The sequence below is a fragment of the Leopardus geoffroyi genome, chromosome B3 (assembly GCF_018350155.1).
Source record: "Leopardus geoffroyi isolate Oge1 chromosome B3, O.geoffroyi_Oge1_pat1.0, whole genome shotgun sequence".
In the NCBI taxonomy this organism is placed as follows: domain Eukaryota; kingdom Metazoa; phylum Chordata; class Mammalia; order Carnivora; family Felidae; genus Leopardus; species Leopardus geoffroyi.
In genome coordinates, this window is record NC_059337.1 from 54,872,281 (window position 1) to 54,890,366 (window position 18,086).

Here is an 18,086-nt window from a genome sequence, read left to right on the forward strand (position 1 = left end):
AACTTGACAAGGGTCAAGATTGTGTCTATATGACAAATTCCTTATGAATCTTATTTCACAACGTGTCCTAATTCATTCAAGTATGTAAGGGCAATAGTACCTCGCAAGGCCAGAGACATACGTAGTCTAAAGCCCTGCTGGTCTCCGTAACCAAAAATTATGTTTCTTTTAGCTAACTAAAGACCCAATGTTTGCTTTCTTAAGGGTGAAAAAAGCATCTACAAGTTTTAGGAAGTTACAATATTATCAACTGTCACAGGACAGTGAGAAACCAGGAAGTAGGGAGAGCTTGAAGGACTTAACGTCAGAGAAAAAAGTTAACCGGGAAAAACGTAAAAATTATAAATAGCAAAGGGAGACAGAAACCAAACTTAGAAAAGCCTACAGGCTAATATGTAGCAGGTTAGAGACTTCACTCTGAGATTTCTGGCCTAGGTCGGAAGTAGTAAGTATTTCTACAAAGTATCTGCAAGATGCCCTCAAATGAAACGATCCTCCATTAGGTATCATTAAGCAAAGTTATGCTGTAGCTAGGTAGTGGCGGCAGATTAAGTCCTTAAGTGACAATTCATAGATTTTATGGTTTATTTAAAAGGCTGCAGAAACCAAGGTAGGGGAGGGTTGTTTGGAGGGTTTGGTTTGGGGCTTTTTGCATGTTTGTTTTCAATGAGTATTTTAGAAAGGAGACTTTAAAAACCACTATCCGCCGGCAGGCAAGAAAAAGAAAGAAGGGGTTCAAAGTTAATTTGGGCACGTCTGCTAAAGCCCAGCACAAAGGGTGTACCACCTTCAGCAAGAAAGAAAAGAAGGATCTGCATGGATGAAGAAAAACGTTCAACCCTTGGTAGGAATCAGGGTGGAAAGTGTTTGCGGCGTGGTCTTTCTCTCAAGCCCAGCCGCGCGGCCTCAGAAAATCCCAGGGATTCTGTCCACTCCCGGGAGCAAAAGAAGCCCCCAGCGAAGAGCCAGAAGTCCTGGACACTGTCTCGCCTACCCGGGCGATCCCAAAACGCGTCATCTCCTCTCCCCCACCTGGGATGTTCTGCCACTCGGACTCGACGCGTGGCAGGGCCCTCCGTAGCCATATTTCGCTAGATCCTTCTTTCTTCCAGTGTCAACTGGCGAAACCGAGCTCCCGAGGTAATCACGAGGCATCTGCTGCAGGCGTCTTTTCTTCCGGGCGACAGCAGCCCTCACCCTGCGGAAATCCTGCAGCTCTGCTGAGGTGGCCGCTTCCAGGCGGCCCCGCCTACGGCTCCTCCTCCCTGGGCTCCAGGGCTTGGTGCCCGCGCAGCAGCTGTCAGGTACAGCCGCCGTGCTGCTCAGCTCCTGGGGACCCGGGACTCGCGGGGGCCCCTGTGCCCAGCGCTTAGGAAGAAGCTAAGGAGGTTTATTTTCTGCGCCCTGGGGCTTAAGTCTGAGAATACAATCATAACCTATTGCCCCAGGTTGCTTTTTCCGTTCCTTTTTTTTTTTTTTTCTTCTTTTTAAGGGTTTTTTCTTTCATGACCAGCAGCTACACCCCTAAATAACACTAAATTGTTCAGTTATTACCTTTTGTGTGGATTATTTCAAAATCGGGCGGTATAAAATTGATGCAGCATTTGATTTAAACACTTTTGCTTATTGAGGCAATAAGAATGGAGGCATCAGTGGAACTTCCCAGAACACAATAGTGAAAAGAAGAAAATGCATGTCTTTTGGGGTGCCTGGGTGGCTCAGTAGGCTAAGCGTCTGGCTCTTGACTTTGGGCTCAGATCAGTATCACCGTGGGTGAAATGGAGCCCCGGGTCCTCTGTGCTTTCATTGCAGAGCCTGCTTGGGATTCTCTCTTTCCCTCTCTCTCTCTCTGCCCCTCCCCCCACTTGCATGGGTTCTCTCTCTCTCTCTCAAAAAAAAAAAAAAACTTTTTAAAAAAGAAAGAAAATACATGTCTTTTAAACTGCAAGAGCCTTTGCATCTGGTTCAACCCTTCATTTTTTCAGTTACCTAGAGAAATCCCAAATGCCCTACTCAAAAAGCATATCATTCCCACCCCATCATCCTACTGTATTTTTCTTTCCTTCAGATTTCTCATAAGTTCCGTATATTTATTTTCTTTTGTACTATTATCTGTATCACCATCTCCACCATCACTACCACTACGAAAAAGTAAGCAAGTTGAGGGTAGGAACTGTATATCTAGGTAGCACCTGTCAAGATGAACTGAATGAACAACTGAAGTGAAGTGACTTCCTAAGGCTACACTCTTAACTGGTAGCAAAGCTTGAATTGTCAATTGAGCACTGTCATTGCTGCTTTAGTTCACAGGGGAATCATGCGAGGGTTGATGCAAAACATAAAGAACTTAAAGATTTCTGAAAGGAAAGAAACAAAGACAAATTTGGAATTACAGTATAATTGTGCCTGCTCCCTGCTTTGCCTCCACACCACACACCATTCTGAAAAGTAGGTGGTTCATTTCATAAACCTAGGATGTATGGTCACCATTTTGGGTGGGAATAAAAACAAATGGGCATTAGAGATGCCAAAATGGCAAACAACAGGGGCGCCTGGGTGGCGCAGTCGGTTAAGCGTCCGACTTCAGCCAGGTCACGATCTCACGGTCCGTGAGTTCGAGCCCCGCGTCAGGCTCTGGGCTGATGGCTCAGAGCCTGGAGCCTGTTTCCGATTCTGTGTCTCCCTCTCTCTCTGCCCCTACCCCGTTCATGCTCTGTCTCTCTCTGTCCCAAAAATAAATAAAAACGTTGAAAAAAAATTTTAAAAAAAATTAAAAAAAAAAACAAAATGGCAAACAACAATAACATTGCTAAAAGTGTGTAATTGTATTTTTACAAGAGACATTTTTTACAAGGTCAATGTCAGTGTAAGGAATGAAAACTAACATGCCTCACATCCTCTTTCTGCACATTCCTCCCATGGCAATTTTAGAGATAAAAGATGCAACTGCAGTATAAAGCATTCTGAAGGGTTAATATGAGTAGTTGATTGAGTTAAAGATAAAACATTTATTAAGTTGTCTGTAAGCACCATGCATTTACAACACATCATTTTTTTCCAACTGAAGAGACTGATGTAGATTAAAAGGGGCACTAACTAAGCAAGGCCATCAGTCTATTAGATGGGAATGTAATGAGATCATGCAAACTATTTAACAGAACTCCTCTCAGGAAAGAGTGGGTATTAAATGTAGGTAGAAATAACATTTTGATAAGCCACTTAGGTTGATTCGTAAGATCAAGGGAGGGGTACCTGGGTGGCTCAGTTGTTTAAACATCAGAGTCTTGATCTCAGGGTCCTGAATTCAAGCCCACATTGGGCACTATGCTGGGTATGAAGCCTACTTAAAAAATAAAATAAAATCAAGGGATATGCTCCAACAACAACAGATAGTCACCAATTTAAATGCCTTTGAAAGAGAAAATTCCTTCCTAAGTGAAGTATATAATTCATGCTACAGCCAAAGTTAAGGTATTTATCACCACCCTCCTACACCCATGCCCAAAACCACACCTTTGCTATAGCTATGGCAGTAGCTGTGTTTCTCTACAACCACAGCTGCTGTTGGAAGGTCAATTTTACAGGGTTCCTGCTCTTGCTGAGCTCTAGTAGAACCATTTCTTCCCTCTGCCCCTTCAAGCCTTCAAGAGGTGGTAAAGAGCCTGATGCTTGCTATTCCCTGGGTGTTTCACCATCATTGTTGGTTCCCTCAACCCTGACCTCATCTCTGTCTCCATCTCTGTAAATAGTCCCTTCGTTAATTTTTTTTTTTTTTAGAAATAACATCAATTTTTTTTAAGTTTTATTAAATCCAGTTGATTTTTTTAAGCTTTATGCCCAACATGGGGCTTGAACTCATGACCCTGAGATCAAGAGTCTGATGCTCTATCAACTGAGCCAGGCAAGTGCCCCAGTGCCTTCATTAAAATTTTAATTAACCCCCCTGAGTATATTATGAGTTTCCTGTCCAGATCTTAATTAATACAAAAGGAGTCCTCTTTTTTTGCCTTCTAGCATATGGTGTTCAGTCTCTCTAAATAAATGCATAAAAAAAAAAATTTAAGATGATCAGTCTGGGGGCGCCTGCGTGGCTCAGTTGGTAAACCTCTGACTTTGGGTTAGGTTATGATCTCATAGTTTGTGGGTTTGAGCCCCACATCAGGCTCTGTGCTGACAGCCCAGAGCCTGGAGTCTACTTCAAATTCTGTGACTCCCTCTCTCTCTGCCCTTCCCCTGCTCATGCTCTCTTTTTCTCTGTCTCTCAAAAATAAATAAACATTTTTTTTTTAAGTATCAGTCTGAAAGGATGCCAAATTATGAGCCTATTTGGGGCAACTATATGTCTCAACCTAAAGAGGTGAGGGATCATGAATGCTAGGGTTTACTTAAACATATCACATTTTTATTGAGCATTTTCTTTTTTTTAATGTTTTTTTATTTTGAAAGAGAAAGAGAGAGAGCACAAGTGGGGGAGGCGCAGTGAGAGAAGGCAAGAAAGAGAATCCCAAGCAGGCTCCATGCTGTCAGCACAGAGCCCAACAGGGCTCGATCTCAAGACCATGAGATCCTGACCTGAGACAAAATCAAGAGTGGGACGCTTAACTGACTCAGGCATCCATGCACCCCTGTTGAGCACTTTCTATAGGCAAGGCACATGCTTAGTTTCAGGGGATTCAGAGGTAAGATAGTTGTGTCCTCAAAGAGTTTTCAGCTTAATAAAGAATATAAAATAATCATAATACAGAGTAACATAAAGTTATCAAAAATATACTTTAAAGGGCTCAAATTATGTTGGGAATTAAATGTCAATTATTTTCAACAAAGATGCCAAGACAATTCAACACAGAACAAAGCATCTTTTCAACAAATAATGCTGGAACAATTTGATATCCATTTATAGAAAAAAAAAAAAAAAGCCTCCACATTTACCTCATAGTATATACAAAAATTAAACTTGACATGGGGTCATAGTCCTAATGTAAGAGTTGAAACTATATAAAATTTCCATAAGAAAACATAAAAAAAAAATCCTGGTGCACTTAGTTTTGGCAAATATTCCTCAATATATCATAAAAAGCATAAAAAGCTCTTACAACTCAATGGTAATAACGAATAATCCAATTTAAAAATGGGCAACAGAACTGAAGACATACTTCACCAGAGAAGATACATGGATGACAAATAAGCACATGGAGAGATGTTCAAAATTAGTCAGTAAGGGCACGCAATTTAAAACCACAATAATACACCACTACACTCCTGCTAGAGTGGCTAAAATTAAAACAACTGACCACACCGTGTGTTGACTAGGACGTGGTGCAGGTAGAACTCTTATATACTGCTGGTAGATATGCAAAATGGCAAAATCACTTAAACAATTTAAGAGTTCTACAGTTAAGCATACACCTACCATATAATCCAACCATTCCATTGCTAGGTATTTATCCATATTCATTATCTATTACTACATAAGATTACCACAAACCTAGCAGTATAATTACCTCATAATGTCTATGGCTCAGGAGTCAGGGTATGGCTTAGCGTCTCACAAAGTCTTATCTGAGGTTCAACTGGGGACAGATTCATTTGTAAGATCACCTGTTAGCAATTCAGTAAAACCTTGGATTGCAAGTAACTTGTTTTGTGAGTGTTCCGCAAGGCAAGCAAACATTTCTAATAAATTTTCACTTGATAAACAAGCAATGTCTTGCAATACGAGTAGTACATGATGCTGAATGTCACATGATCACAACTGAGCCAATGGTTCTCTCTCTCTCTCTCTCTCTCTCGCTCTTGCTCTCACTCTCTCTGAGGGATTGTGGGTGACTGTGCCCCATGCTCAGATGCTCAGTCTCAGGCCACGGTGTTTGGCAGAAATCAGTGATTTTTCAGAATGTTGGAAGGTGCCCACAACTGGCACTAGTATATTTTTGTCACTTCAAAACACCTTTTGGACAGTCCTTTGCTTTTCCATACAACAGTAAGCTTAGGAATGCTTTGCTTCATTCTAGGTCAGGCTGCCTGCAGATATAGACCCTTTCCTCAGCTGCCTTATTGCCAGTTACATTAAATACAGTATATGACAAGAGATTATTAATACTGTACTATAGTCAACATCCATGCGAGCAATGGCCCCCATACAGAAAGAGGTTGAAAAGAACGGCAGTAAGAAGGAGATGATTACTGTGAAAGTTAAGAAGAAAACCATAGAGAAATACGAATGATGTATGTGAGTGGCTGAAATTGCAAGATTTTATAAGAAGTCTACATCTGCGTCTCGTCTGTAGAGGAGGAGGGGAAAAAGGCAGAGGAATCCCTCACTTCAAATGAAATTAGGGAGATGTGTAAAATGTGGGAAACAGTGCAAAATTTTGTAGAAAAGCACCACCCAAAAAGCAAGGCCGAATAAGGCTGTAGCAGTGCTAACAATGAATCTGTTTAATGACAATGCAATGTCACATTTCTATGAAATCCTCAAAAGGAGGCAAAAGCAAGTGCTATTGGATAGGTTCCTTGTTAAAGCTGTATGAAAAGAAAAAGATTCCATTGAGCCAATAGATAGCAGTGATTCTGTTAGTGTGCTAGTGATAATGAAAGTCGTCCTACATAATAACCCTCCTCTCTTGTCTCCCTCACAACCAGCCACAAAGGTTTTCAAAGGTAAGTGCAGGTTAATTTATTTTTCTTCATATTTTGTGTTTTCTTTATTATTTTACATTACAGAATCGTAATCATTTTTATATGAATATTTTTCAGTTGTGGAATGAATCATCTATGTTTCCATTATTTTTTATGGGGAAATTTGCTTTGATACAAGTGCTTTGGGTCACAAGCATTATGGAACAAATTATGTTCGCAAACCAAGGTTTTACTGTATTTCGTTCTTGTGCATTGCCAGAGTGAAGGCCACAGCTTCTTGCTGGCTGTTGGTCAGGTGGTGCCTTCAGCTCATTGACACATGATCCTTCATAACATTGCCTCTTACTTTCTCAAAGCAACAAGGGGGATAGAGTCTCTCCAGCAAGATGAGTTTACAATCTTGTATAACATAATTATATACACATAATCACATACATCACCTTTGCTGTATCTTATTGGTTAGAAGCAAGTCACAGATCCCACCCACATTCAATGGGAAAGGATTATCCAAGAGCATGGGTAATAAGAAGACCACCTTCAGTCTGTCCACCCCATTGCTCGTAAGAAATGAAACATATGTCCACACAAAAACTTGTACACATATGTTCCTAGCTGCTTTATTTGTATAAGCTAAATACTGAAAAAACTCAAATATCCATTAACAAGTTAACAAAGAACTTGTAAGATATCCATACAATGGAACACTCAGCAATAAAAAGAAACAATCAATTGAAGCCAATCGAAACAATATGGATGAATCTCAAAGTAATTATACTGAGTGAAAGAAGCCAGGCAAAAGAGAATGCATAATGTATGATTCATTTATATAAAATTTCACAAAATGAAAAATAATCTATATGACAAAAAGTAGATCAGTGGTTGCCTGAGAAAAGTGAAGAGGGTTGAAAAAGGATTACCAAGAAGTAATGAGGAAACTTCTGCAGTAATAAATATCCTCACTACCTTGGTTGTGGTAATGGTTCCACAGGTGTATACATATGTCAAAATTCATCAAAGTGTACACTTTAAGGATGTGCAGCTATTGTATCTCAATGAAGCTGATAAGATTATACCTTAATAAAGTGTTTAATATATATCTTTATATTATTTTATCTTTATTCGAGAGAGAGAGAGAGTGAGAGCAGGGGAGAGGGGCAGAGGGAGAGAGAGAGAATCTTAAGCAGGCTCCATGCCCAGCATGGAGTCCAAAGCGGGGCTCAATCCCACAACCCTGGGATTATGACCTGAGCTGAAATCAAAAGTTGGATGCTCAATCGACTGAGCTACCCAGGCGCCCTTAATATATATTTTTAAAACTTAGGATCCACTTTCTACAAAGGCATCATATCACATCAATGCTCTCTGTTAACATTTTTAAAAAATGTATTATTTACCATTGAATAAAATTGATGTCAAGAAAAAAAGACTATCATAATTGCACAAAGTATTCAGGATAGGTTGAGTGAGGTGACACTTAAATGGATCTTTAAGGACAGAAAATATTTTGATGCATAGAGATAGCTATAAGGGCACTCCCTACACAGAAAAAATTAACATTTAGGGGCACTCAGTCAGTTGAGCGTCTGACTTTAGCTCAGGTCATGATCTCATTGTTTGTGGCTTTGCATCTGGCTCTGTACGGGTAGTTCAGAGCCTGAAGCCTACTTCGGATTCTGTGTCTCCCTCTCTCTCTGCCCTCCCCTGCTCATGCTCTCTCTCTCTCTCAAAAAATAAATAAGCATGGGGCACCTGGGTGACTCAGTTGGTAAAGCATCTGACTTCAGCTCATGTCATGATCTCAAGGTTTGCGGGTTCAAGCCCCATGTTCACCTCTGTGTTAACAGCTCAGAGCCTGGACCCTGCTTCAGATCTGTGTCTCCTTCTCTCTATGCCCTGTCCCCTGCTCGTGTTCTGTCTCTCAAAAACAAATAAATGTTAAAATAAATAAATATATAAAGATTTAAAATTTTTTAAAGAAAAATTAACATTTATTCATTCAACAAACATTTCTTTAGGACTTGTGTCCCCAAGCACTGTGAAAACCTTTTTCTCTGTCTTAGAAAATTTCCAGACTGGGTTGGTTAAATTTGTAAATGACTAAGAATATTATGCTCAAAATTTAGCTGCAGTTTTTCTAGTGCTCCTAGTCACTAACTTAAGTGGAATAATTATTTTTCCATTGTAAAAGTAAAGAATTACATTAAAAAGCAGAAAATTATACCAATAAATTCAATGTAAATCAACATGCAGTTTTATTCATGTGATCACTATGTACATGGTTAACAGATAATTGCAAAATTGCTATACAAATAGAAAGCACAACTATGTAGTTCTGATTACTCTGAGCAAATAAACCTCTTAGCCACCTTGGAATTCTATTTTCTCTTTTGAAGAATTATGGATTTCAGGTCCATGTGACTTACGGTTCAAACTTCTGAGAGTGATGGATGACAATTATTATTCTGGGACAGCAGTACTAAATCAGGGCTGTCTCAGAAAACTAGGATGTAAAGTCACCTCAGTTATAGGGAGATTTTTTTTTTTTTTGGTTTGTTTTAAGGTTTACAAGTATAGATCCTAAGCTCTACCCCAGACCTACTGAATCAGAATCTCTGGTATGGGATTTGGGAAGTTATAATCTAATGAACTGCCATGATTGGAAAGCCTTAGACCCTAAAGTGATATCATTAAAGGCTCTTCCAATTCAAAAATCCTATGTCTTACAGGGGAATTTTGAATATGGACTTGGTATTAGAAGACATTGGGGATCGCTTCTCAGCCTTTTGGCTAAGATCAAGTGTAGAAGACATTGGGGAAATATTAATTTTCTTGATGTAATAATCTGAAAACATAAGAAAATGTCCTTGGTTTTAGGACATATACATAGATGCACTTAAGAGTGATGTATCATGATATCTGCATTTTATTTTCCATTGATTCAGGGAATATATACACAAACACAAAGCTGATAGTGGGTACACACATATTCACTGGACTATTCTTTCAGTTTTTCTGTATGTTTGAAATTCTCACAATAAAACGGTGCGAGGAAAAGACTATTAGGGAAAAACTTTGTTTATAGGTAGGCAGTATCATTGTTATAAATATAACTTTTAAGAACTATAACCAAAAAGATCACAATTCAATGGATTACTAAAAAATCCAGACTGTAATTCCTCTTCTTGGGCTTTTTCCTAAGAAAAAAATAAACTGACAAATATATTAGCAGCAAAATTGTTTAAAATAATACTGGTTTTGCAATATTCTAAATGTGTTACAATAATGGCATGCTTAAGTAAATCATTATGAGTTGGTACATTCAACGAAGGGATTATTACCCAACTATTAAAATGATCATTGCCAAGAATATACGGTCCCATGTAATGGGACCCCCAATATATTGTCCCATGTTGTTACATAACTTGGTGTAAAAATAATCCGAAATTATATCTGTGCTATAACTATATAAAATTTGTGGATTCAAGTGAACAGAACTGGAAGTTTATATTCAAAGTGCTGTTTGAAACGCAGTTTTCCCCTTGTATTTCGTGTTTTTCATTCTGAATTCTGCTAATGATTTTGTGCAACAATAATGCATATTTTAAAAACCAGTCGTTTACTGTTACCTTAATTTCGGGTAAGGGCAGTAAAGGTCAGTTTATAACCTGTTGAACAACTGAATAAGACTTTAGGCGCCTCCATTGATTGATGCTTAACGGTGTGGGACAGCCACAGTATCGTTTTGCCGACTACAAACACGCATTAGGTGTAAACCGTGCCGCTAAAAAGGTCTCCAAACATCACAGGAATACCCACCACAATATGTGGGTAAAATGGCAAATAGATGAAGCAGAAATACTACTACCTGTCAAATAGGACGGGCATGTCAGCCTTTTCTCCGCGAAAGGCTTCTGGTCCTACGGTGCCTCTTACTTTCACCAGAATGAAATGGTTCCAGTGTCCCAGGCAAGGGAAGAGACTGTTCCCTTGCCCAGGAGGCTGGAAACTGCTCAGTGTGAGCTCAAGGTTTCCAAGGCCCTTCAGCGGAGATCCTCAGCACTAGACGATTCCCCAGTTGCTAGGTTTAGTTGCTAAGGCACCAACCGCCTCGCAGGAAGAAGGGGCAGTGCACTCCCTTTTGGCGTCGTAGTGAATCCTCCCCATACCGAGCGCATTTGTTCCGGGAGGAAACATTCTGCTCCTCTAAGAGCGACGGGAAGGCGAGGAGAAGCTGCGAGTGACGCCTCTGAGCCGTGGAGCATTGTGGGAGGAGGTTGTCTCCAATTTCTCCTCCCTCTCCCCCCCTCCCGGCCAAGATGTCTGACATGGAGGATGATTTCATGTGCGATGATGAGGAGGACTACGACTTGGTGAGGCGGAGAGGACGGAACTGTGGGGTTAGAGGTGGTGTCTGGCTTTAGAGGTTGGGGCAGGCGCCACCGCGGCCTCTCCCCGTAAAACATGTGCTTCTTCCCGTCTCTCGGTGCAGTGACAGGACGAGTTTACCTCCTCCCCCTTCCCGCACCGGGCCTGGGCCCTGCTTCTCCAGCATGGGGGAGGGGAGGGTAAAGGAGGCAGCAAAGGGGGTCCCGAGCTTTGCGCTCCAAGTCCGAGTGCCTCCTCGTTTATGTGGACACTCCTGGCCTCCAGGGTCCGGTTTTCGGGTGCCTCCTACCTCCTCCCCACCTCCGGAGCCGCCTCGGGGATCGTGCAGCGGTCTAGGCCCTGGCTCTGCCCTCTCAGGCCCAGTTTTCTGGGCTCCTCTTCTTAACCCTAGAACTGAGACAGTACGAAATGCTGAGACAAGGGTCTGAAAACTGGGGGGGGCCTTACTGCTCCCGGTCCTGACCGCGAAACGCCACTTGTGAGTCTCCTGGAAACAGAGCTTAATAATAAGTCTTGTATGGGGTCCGTTTTGGTTTAAGGTAAAGGTGCAGCGGAGAATTCAGAGCAAGGATAACTGAAAAAGAAGTAGTTAAATTACTTGTTTTGTTTAAAGAAAAAAGCTGGGGAGGAGGTTTTGGGGGTTTTTCTGTTTGTTTTGGTGTGTGGGGGAGGTAGGGATAAGGGGATTGACCCAATGGATTTTTTTCTTGACTGAGAGGTTTCCTAGTATTCAAAGTTAAAAATATCAACCGTATAACAATGAACGAATTTATGTAGCTGAACGGTGGTCTGTGAAGATTCATGGTTTAACTTATCAACGGATTTACAGGTTTTCAAAAATAATTCACTACCATTACAGGTTGCTATTCAGAAACAGTATCTGTGTGTGAACTAAGGAAAATTATCCGGACCAAGAATTAGCACCAATTTTTTTGTTGTTGTTGCATGGTTCCTGCATATGATAGTGATGCTGCATTATCCTAAAGTTATGAAGTAGATGTTTAGGGAAATCTGACTTATTTTATATTTTAAGTGCCAGATATTCGTGAGTAGACATTAATATATTGTTTTGAATTCGTGTAAAACTTCTTTGTATAGTAATTTACAATTAATTTTTCTATTTTAAATGAAAGCACCTTTGCAAAAGGTAGAGGGAAATGCTTGCTGTCACCTGAAAATCATAGTAGAGGTTTTAATCATTCTTAAACTTGAATGGAGAGTTTTGCTAATAGTTTTGATTTCTGCCTTATGTTTCAGTTTGTGTAAACCAAGTCAGTTGTAGGCAGCACATTAAGTGCATTAAGAATGTATTAGTTGTGATATCATGTGCATTTTTATTTGTACATTTATTTATATTACAGGTATTTTAATAACTGTAGAAGTGTCTCTTTTAAATATGTCTGTTTTTTATTTTTGTTTTTAAATGTTTCTGCTTATCTTTCCTAAACAATAGTTTATTGAGTACATGACTTATTAGCACTGTGATAAACTTGAAGATCATCATTGAAATTGCGGTGTAGGAATGGCCTACACTGAGGCATAAAATGAGAATTTTACTGTCCCATGTAGTGCTCAGTTTTCACAAGAATTCTATTGTTAAACATATATTGTTTAACTTGGCTAGGTTTTGCCAGCTTTTTAGAGCCTACACTATAATGCAGTACAATACAAAGCCAAATACATAGTTGTTTTGACTTACATTTTCTTAACCAAAAAAAGTAAGATTTTACACTGGTACATAATTAAATGAATTCTTCCCCCACAGCATTCTGTTAAATAGTCCTCCCTCCCCCCCATATCTCTTACATAGGTATCATTCCTGCCTTCTCAATCCTGTATCAAGTAGTGAAAGCTTTTATGCTTTGTTTACTATGAGTTAGTCTTTTGATGGCATAAAATTTATTTAGTAATTTATTTTATGCTTTCTTAATTAATTTCCTTAAACCACTGTATGTTAAAAAAAAAAAAAATTAGGAGTGCCTATGTGGCTCAGTCGGTTAAGCATGAACTCTTGATCTCAGCTCAGGTTTTGATCTCAGGGTTGTGAGTTCAAGCCCCGTGTGTGTTGGGGTATTGGGCTCCACACTGGGCATGGTGCCTACTTAAAAGAAAGATTAAGGTGGGGCGGGGGAGCACATAGCTGGCTCAATTAGTAGGGCATGGGACTGTCGATTTCAGGATTGTAAACTGAAGCCGCACATTGGGTATAGAGATTACTTAAAAATAAAATATTTTAAAAAAAGATTGAGGGAAGCTGGTTGCCATTTCATGCTTACATGTTGTCAGAAGAGAAGTTATTGGGGGTTTTTTCGTAGTTATTTGCCTGAGTCTTGTTGTTTCTTGCGATTTAAAGAGTCCAAAGAATTGACTTGCTCTTTTAGGGAAATTTCTCTTTTATTAAAAGAAATGTATGATTTGTGGGAAAATTTGCCATCACTTCATTTTAGTCAAAATGTTAACTAAAGCCATGAGTATTTCTGACCACAGATATGTTCAGCATATCTTTTGTAGGTTGTCTATTGATAAATTTTAATACCCTAAATCATTTTTTGTACTTGTCCCATCTAGTGGAAATAGGTAGTTAGGATACCACCAGGCAAAGTAAAAATCTGTTTCTAAAACTATACTGTTTTTATCTAAGGAAGTAAATAATGGTTTATGCCCAAGATCTAGAAGAAAAGAGAACCAACTTCGTTTAAAAAAAAAAGAAGCAAGCGTGAAAGAAATTAATTTGCTTGAGCTCTTATTTCTAAGACCTATTTTATTTTTTTTTTATTAGAGGCAGATGCAGGCATTATCTAAGCATAGGAATTTATGTAGCATTAAATGGAGAAGTAGGAGATGATACTGGTAAATGTCTTGATTATTTTCTGGTCTAATAATACTAAATAATAACTCTACTGCCATTCGTTAAGTAAATAAGGTTATTGGTAAGTTAACTATTGCAATTCCACCATCCAGCCATTCTAGCATGAAGTTGCTTTGTATTTCTAGTAATCTTTTTAGAAAGGAGTTAGGACAGACTGACTTCATTCCAACAATCTATCCTTGAGTAGATCCTGTGATAGGGCACGGTATATTTGAGTTTAATGTATTGCAAGCAAAAAAAATTGTCAAAAAGGTAGAGTAATTCCACTTGGTTAAATGTATTACCAATCTGTGAGTCTTATATTACCCTAGTCAAGCTCATAGCTGTGATCAGTGAATGAATGTTTAATAGTGTTGTGGTTTTTTTGGTCTTAGTATATATAGTATACTTATACTATATACTAATACTTAGTATATTTTAATGCCCTGAATATTTACTTGTTCTTTGCTTTTTGGGAAGGAGAGGTGTCAGTCTTAACTATAGGATATCTTTATGGAATCTCTTACTTCATTACCATTTTAACAAGATCAGCAAATGATGGCTTGAACTTTATTTTCTCATGTTATAAAAAAACCCTAGAACATAGTTTAACAAATTAAAAACTAACACTACTATTTTTTAAAAAATAATTTTGAATTACTACAAAAAATATGTAATCTCCTTTGAAAAAGAAGTGGCAATATAAGAACAAGGGCAAAAGAATGATTCTGGGAATTTGTGTGTTTGGTATAAGGACTATCACTTATCATTGTGCAATATGAGGAGCTTTGATGTTAAAGGTTATTTCACTCTGAGACTCTTGTCCCCGTAAGTTAATATTTGACAAAATGTACAGATTTTCAAACAATATACTATTTATGGTCTAGGCCAGTGTTTTCTATGTTGCACACACATTTGGAGTTGCATGTAGACTTCAGGAAGATGAAATTTGATTGTACAGCTGAGGCTTTTAAAAGAAACTTAACATGTTTAATTGTAAATAATTGGAAACAACTCCAAGTTATCAATAGGAGGGAAATACTATTGATATTAATAAGGTTATAGATGAATTATCATATATCCATGGGGCGGAATGCTATGTTGGCACTTCAAACCATGCTACTAAACAATATTCCATGATATGAAAAACTTTTGATCAATTGTATTTGTCAGGACTCTTGGGCATAAGAGGAATATATGTCAAACAAGCTTAAACTAAAAAGAGCATGTGTTGGTTTACATCACCAGGAAGTAGAAATATGGCCGGATTCATGGCTCAGATGATGGTAGTGGGTCTTTTTTCTGTTTCTGTCTCTCTTCCTGGTCTGCTTTCCTCACTGTGTTGGCATAATTGCCTTCACAAGATGTAATGCAGCATCTTCCTAGCATTATAACCCAAAGCCAAAAAGGTGTTCCTTGCTAGAGCTAACAGCAAAGCCCTAGGAAGGACTTTTAGTGACCCAGCTGATGTCTGTGTAGCCTTCTGTGAACCACTGGCTCACTGTAGAGAGGGAGATGGGTTGCTTGCCCTCCTCTGTGGATGACGCACTGTAATTGAGAGCCCTCACCTGGGAGAGAAAGGGTTGATCACCAATGCTCTGAACACAGTGAACATATATCCACTATAAATATGTAATCTGTATTACAATTTTATTGGGTAGGAATAAAATTTATTTTATTGAGTGGGAAAATATAGAAAAAAATTCTACAAGATCTGAAAAGTGTCAGGAAAACTAAAATTTATTTCTTACAAACCTTTCACAGTGAACCTGTATTACTTTTATTACTGAAGTGAGAAGGGGACAGGTTCCAGGGTACAAATTATGAACAAAAATCTTAACTTTGATCATGAGAGGTCACACAGTAATTATGTCATTGCTCAAAATTTTTTAGAGTTCTTAAAAATTGTCGGGGCGCCTGGGTGGCGCAGTCGGTTAAGCGTCCGACTTCAGCCAGGTCACGATCTCGCGGTCCGTGAGTTCGAGCCCCGCGTCAGGCTCTGGGCTGATGGCTCGGAGCCTGGAGCCTGTTTCTGATTCTGTGTCTCCCTCTCTCTCTGCCCCTCCCCCGTTCGTGCTCTGTCTCTGTCTGTCCCAAAAATAAATAAAAGTTGAGAAAAAAAAAATTTAAAAAAAAAAAAAATAAAATAAAAAAAAAAAATTGTCTTCAGAACCTGAACCATGTAGCTTTTTATAATGGGTAATATATGCACATGGTTAAAAAAATATAAAAAGATTCCTTTCTATTTTTGTTCCCAATTTGTCCAGTTCCCATTCCTCCCCATAGGTAACCAAATACACATTTTTCCCCCCTCTCTTTGTTTTTTAATTTATCTTAGAGATTATTCCATGTAAAGTATACAAAAGTTTACTTATTCTTTTTACAGCTGCTTTGATTGTGTGGATGTGCCATCCTCTATGTAACCAGTTCTCTCTTATTAAGCATTTGGCCTGTTTTCTTTTGCTGTTATAAACAATGTGCAGCTTTTTTTCTTTTTTAAACTTCAGTGATAATCAGGCTTTATCCTTTTTTATAGATGTCGAAAACTGTATTCTGAGTCATATTTGATAAATAAGTTGGGCCATCAAACTGGATGATAGTGTTTTAGGTCAGAAATATTTAGTGTTTTTGAACTGTTTCAAAAGTGTTGAACAAAACTGTTCAAAAGTGTTTCTGAAGTGTTTCTTCAGAGTTTCAGAAGCATTACTTCATAATATGCATTAGTATCATGATTGGAATAATTTTACTACCTCTTAAAATTACTACTTCAGGACGCCTGGGTGGCTCAGTCAAGCAACTGACTCTTGATTTCAGCTCAGGTCATGGGGTCGAGCCCCACATAGGGCTCCATCAGGCTCCATGCTCAGCATGTATTCTCTCTCTCCCTCTGTTGCTCTCCCCCACTCACGCGCTTTCTCTAAAATAAAATGAAACACTTTTTAAAAAAATTACTGCTTCAAGGATAAGTATTGGTTTGGAATATAAGTTTTGATGCATTTCCAAAAAGTCCTGTTGCATTACCTCATAGGTATACTTTGTATAATGAGATTGGAGAGGTTCAAACAAAAATAGCTAAAATGATAAGTTAACAGGAGACAGCTCTTACATGCTAAGAATAAGATAAATTTAAGACTTTTTACCCCTAACTGAAATCTGTTAACTGTGAATATTCAACAGCGTGAATTTGTACTTGTATATTATATCTCAAAATAAACACATGGACCTCAGCGGGAATTAGAAAGCTCCAAGGGTTCGACCTACCCCCCCCCCCCCATTTGATAAGAGAAACTAAAGCAGCATGTCTGAGTGACTTACTTAAATTTACAGGACAAATTAGTGGGAGAGTCAAAACTGTAGCCCAGGTCTAATGACATTTATGACTTTCTTTGGAAAATTTAATTTGAAGTCTAACAGTTTGGAATAAATAAAATAATGTTCTGATTTACACTGTAGATAAATTAGGACCCATTAACTTAAGTGAAATTTTAAATACTTTGAGCAACTTTATGAATGTCTAAACCGCAAATGGCTACTTAGGACTTCTATCATATCTAGTCCTTAAGGATAGTGAGACCTTGCCCTTTGCCTCTCTGTGCCTGGCATCTAGTATAGCTGTCACGACATGGTCAGGACTTGAGGAACATTGTTAATAGTGAGTCTTGTTTTCCTAGAGCACATTTCACAGACTTTTATTGACAAGGTACAGGAGAATAAGTAGGAACTGTGGGACTGACCCTGTTCAGCAGTAGGTCCATTCCAGCTTAGAGTGAAAATTGCCCCTGGCAAGTTTTGTATGTTACTTTCGAACATTCATCCACTTTTCATTTCAATTAAACAAACACTTACTGAGCATTTTGTATTGTACCAGACTCAGGGGATACCAAGATGAGGAAGAGAAAGTTCTGCTTTTTGAGAAGCTCATGGTAGTGAGATGAGGGGAGGTGGGAACAAAACACACTCACGAGGCTCCATGTTAGAGAGATTCATGTCATGTAGAAGCTGACTAAGGAGAAAATTTATTTTCCTAAGTAGGGTTGAAGAAACTATCACAAGGCAAACCTTGATGAATATGTTTTCCAGCAGTGTTAGGGCTAGGAACCATCATAGGAGAAAAGTGGGAAGTGTGCTAATAGGGGAGGCAGTTTAGAATTCCTAGCAGAGAGAACAGTTTATGTCAAAGCAGAGATTTTGAATTGTGTGGCACATTTGGGGA

The 18,086-nt window shown here is 38.9% G+C and overlaps 2 protein-coding genes and 1 pseudogene across 6 annotated transcripts in view; 2 read left to right on the forward strand and 1 right to left on the reverse strand.

Annotated features, from left to right (window-relative positions):
• GALK2 (galactokinase 2) overlaps positions 1–10,727 on the reverse strand; it is a 146,024-nt gene extending 135,297 nt beyond the window's left edge. Inside the window, exon 1 of one of the 3 annotated variants that reach the window (XM_045449790.1) lies at positions 1,033–1,232. In XM_045449790.1, the coding sequence (XP_045305746.1) occupies positions 1,033–1,085 (53 nt within the window). In that variant the 5' untranslated portion in view covers positions 1,086–1,232. Of the gene's footprint in view, positions 1–1,032; positions 1,252–10,504 lie in introns of those variants that run through there. The other 2 variants (XM_045449789.1, XM_045449788.1) reach the window with 2 other exon arrangements.
• Positions 9,407–9,554, forward strand: LOC123584746 (annotated as a pseudogene).
• A 141-nt stretch (positions 10,728–10,868) lies between the features above and the next one.
• The window catches only part of COPS2 (COP9 signalosome subunit 2), a 31,369-nt gene continuing 24,151 nt past the window's right edge, over positions 10,869–18,086 (forward strand). For 2 of the 3 annotated variants that reach the window (XR_006704717.1, XM_045449791.1), the window contains exon 1: positions 10,879–11,009. Coding sequence is in view for 2 of the 3 variants with exons in the window: in XM_045449791.1 (XP_045305747.1) it covers positions 10,956–11,009 (54 nt within the window). In the remaining variant the exon portion in view is untranslated. Of the gene's footprint in view, positions 11,010–18,086 lie in introns of all 3 variants that reach the window. The other variant, XM_045449792.1, reaches the window with a different exon arrangement.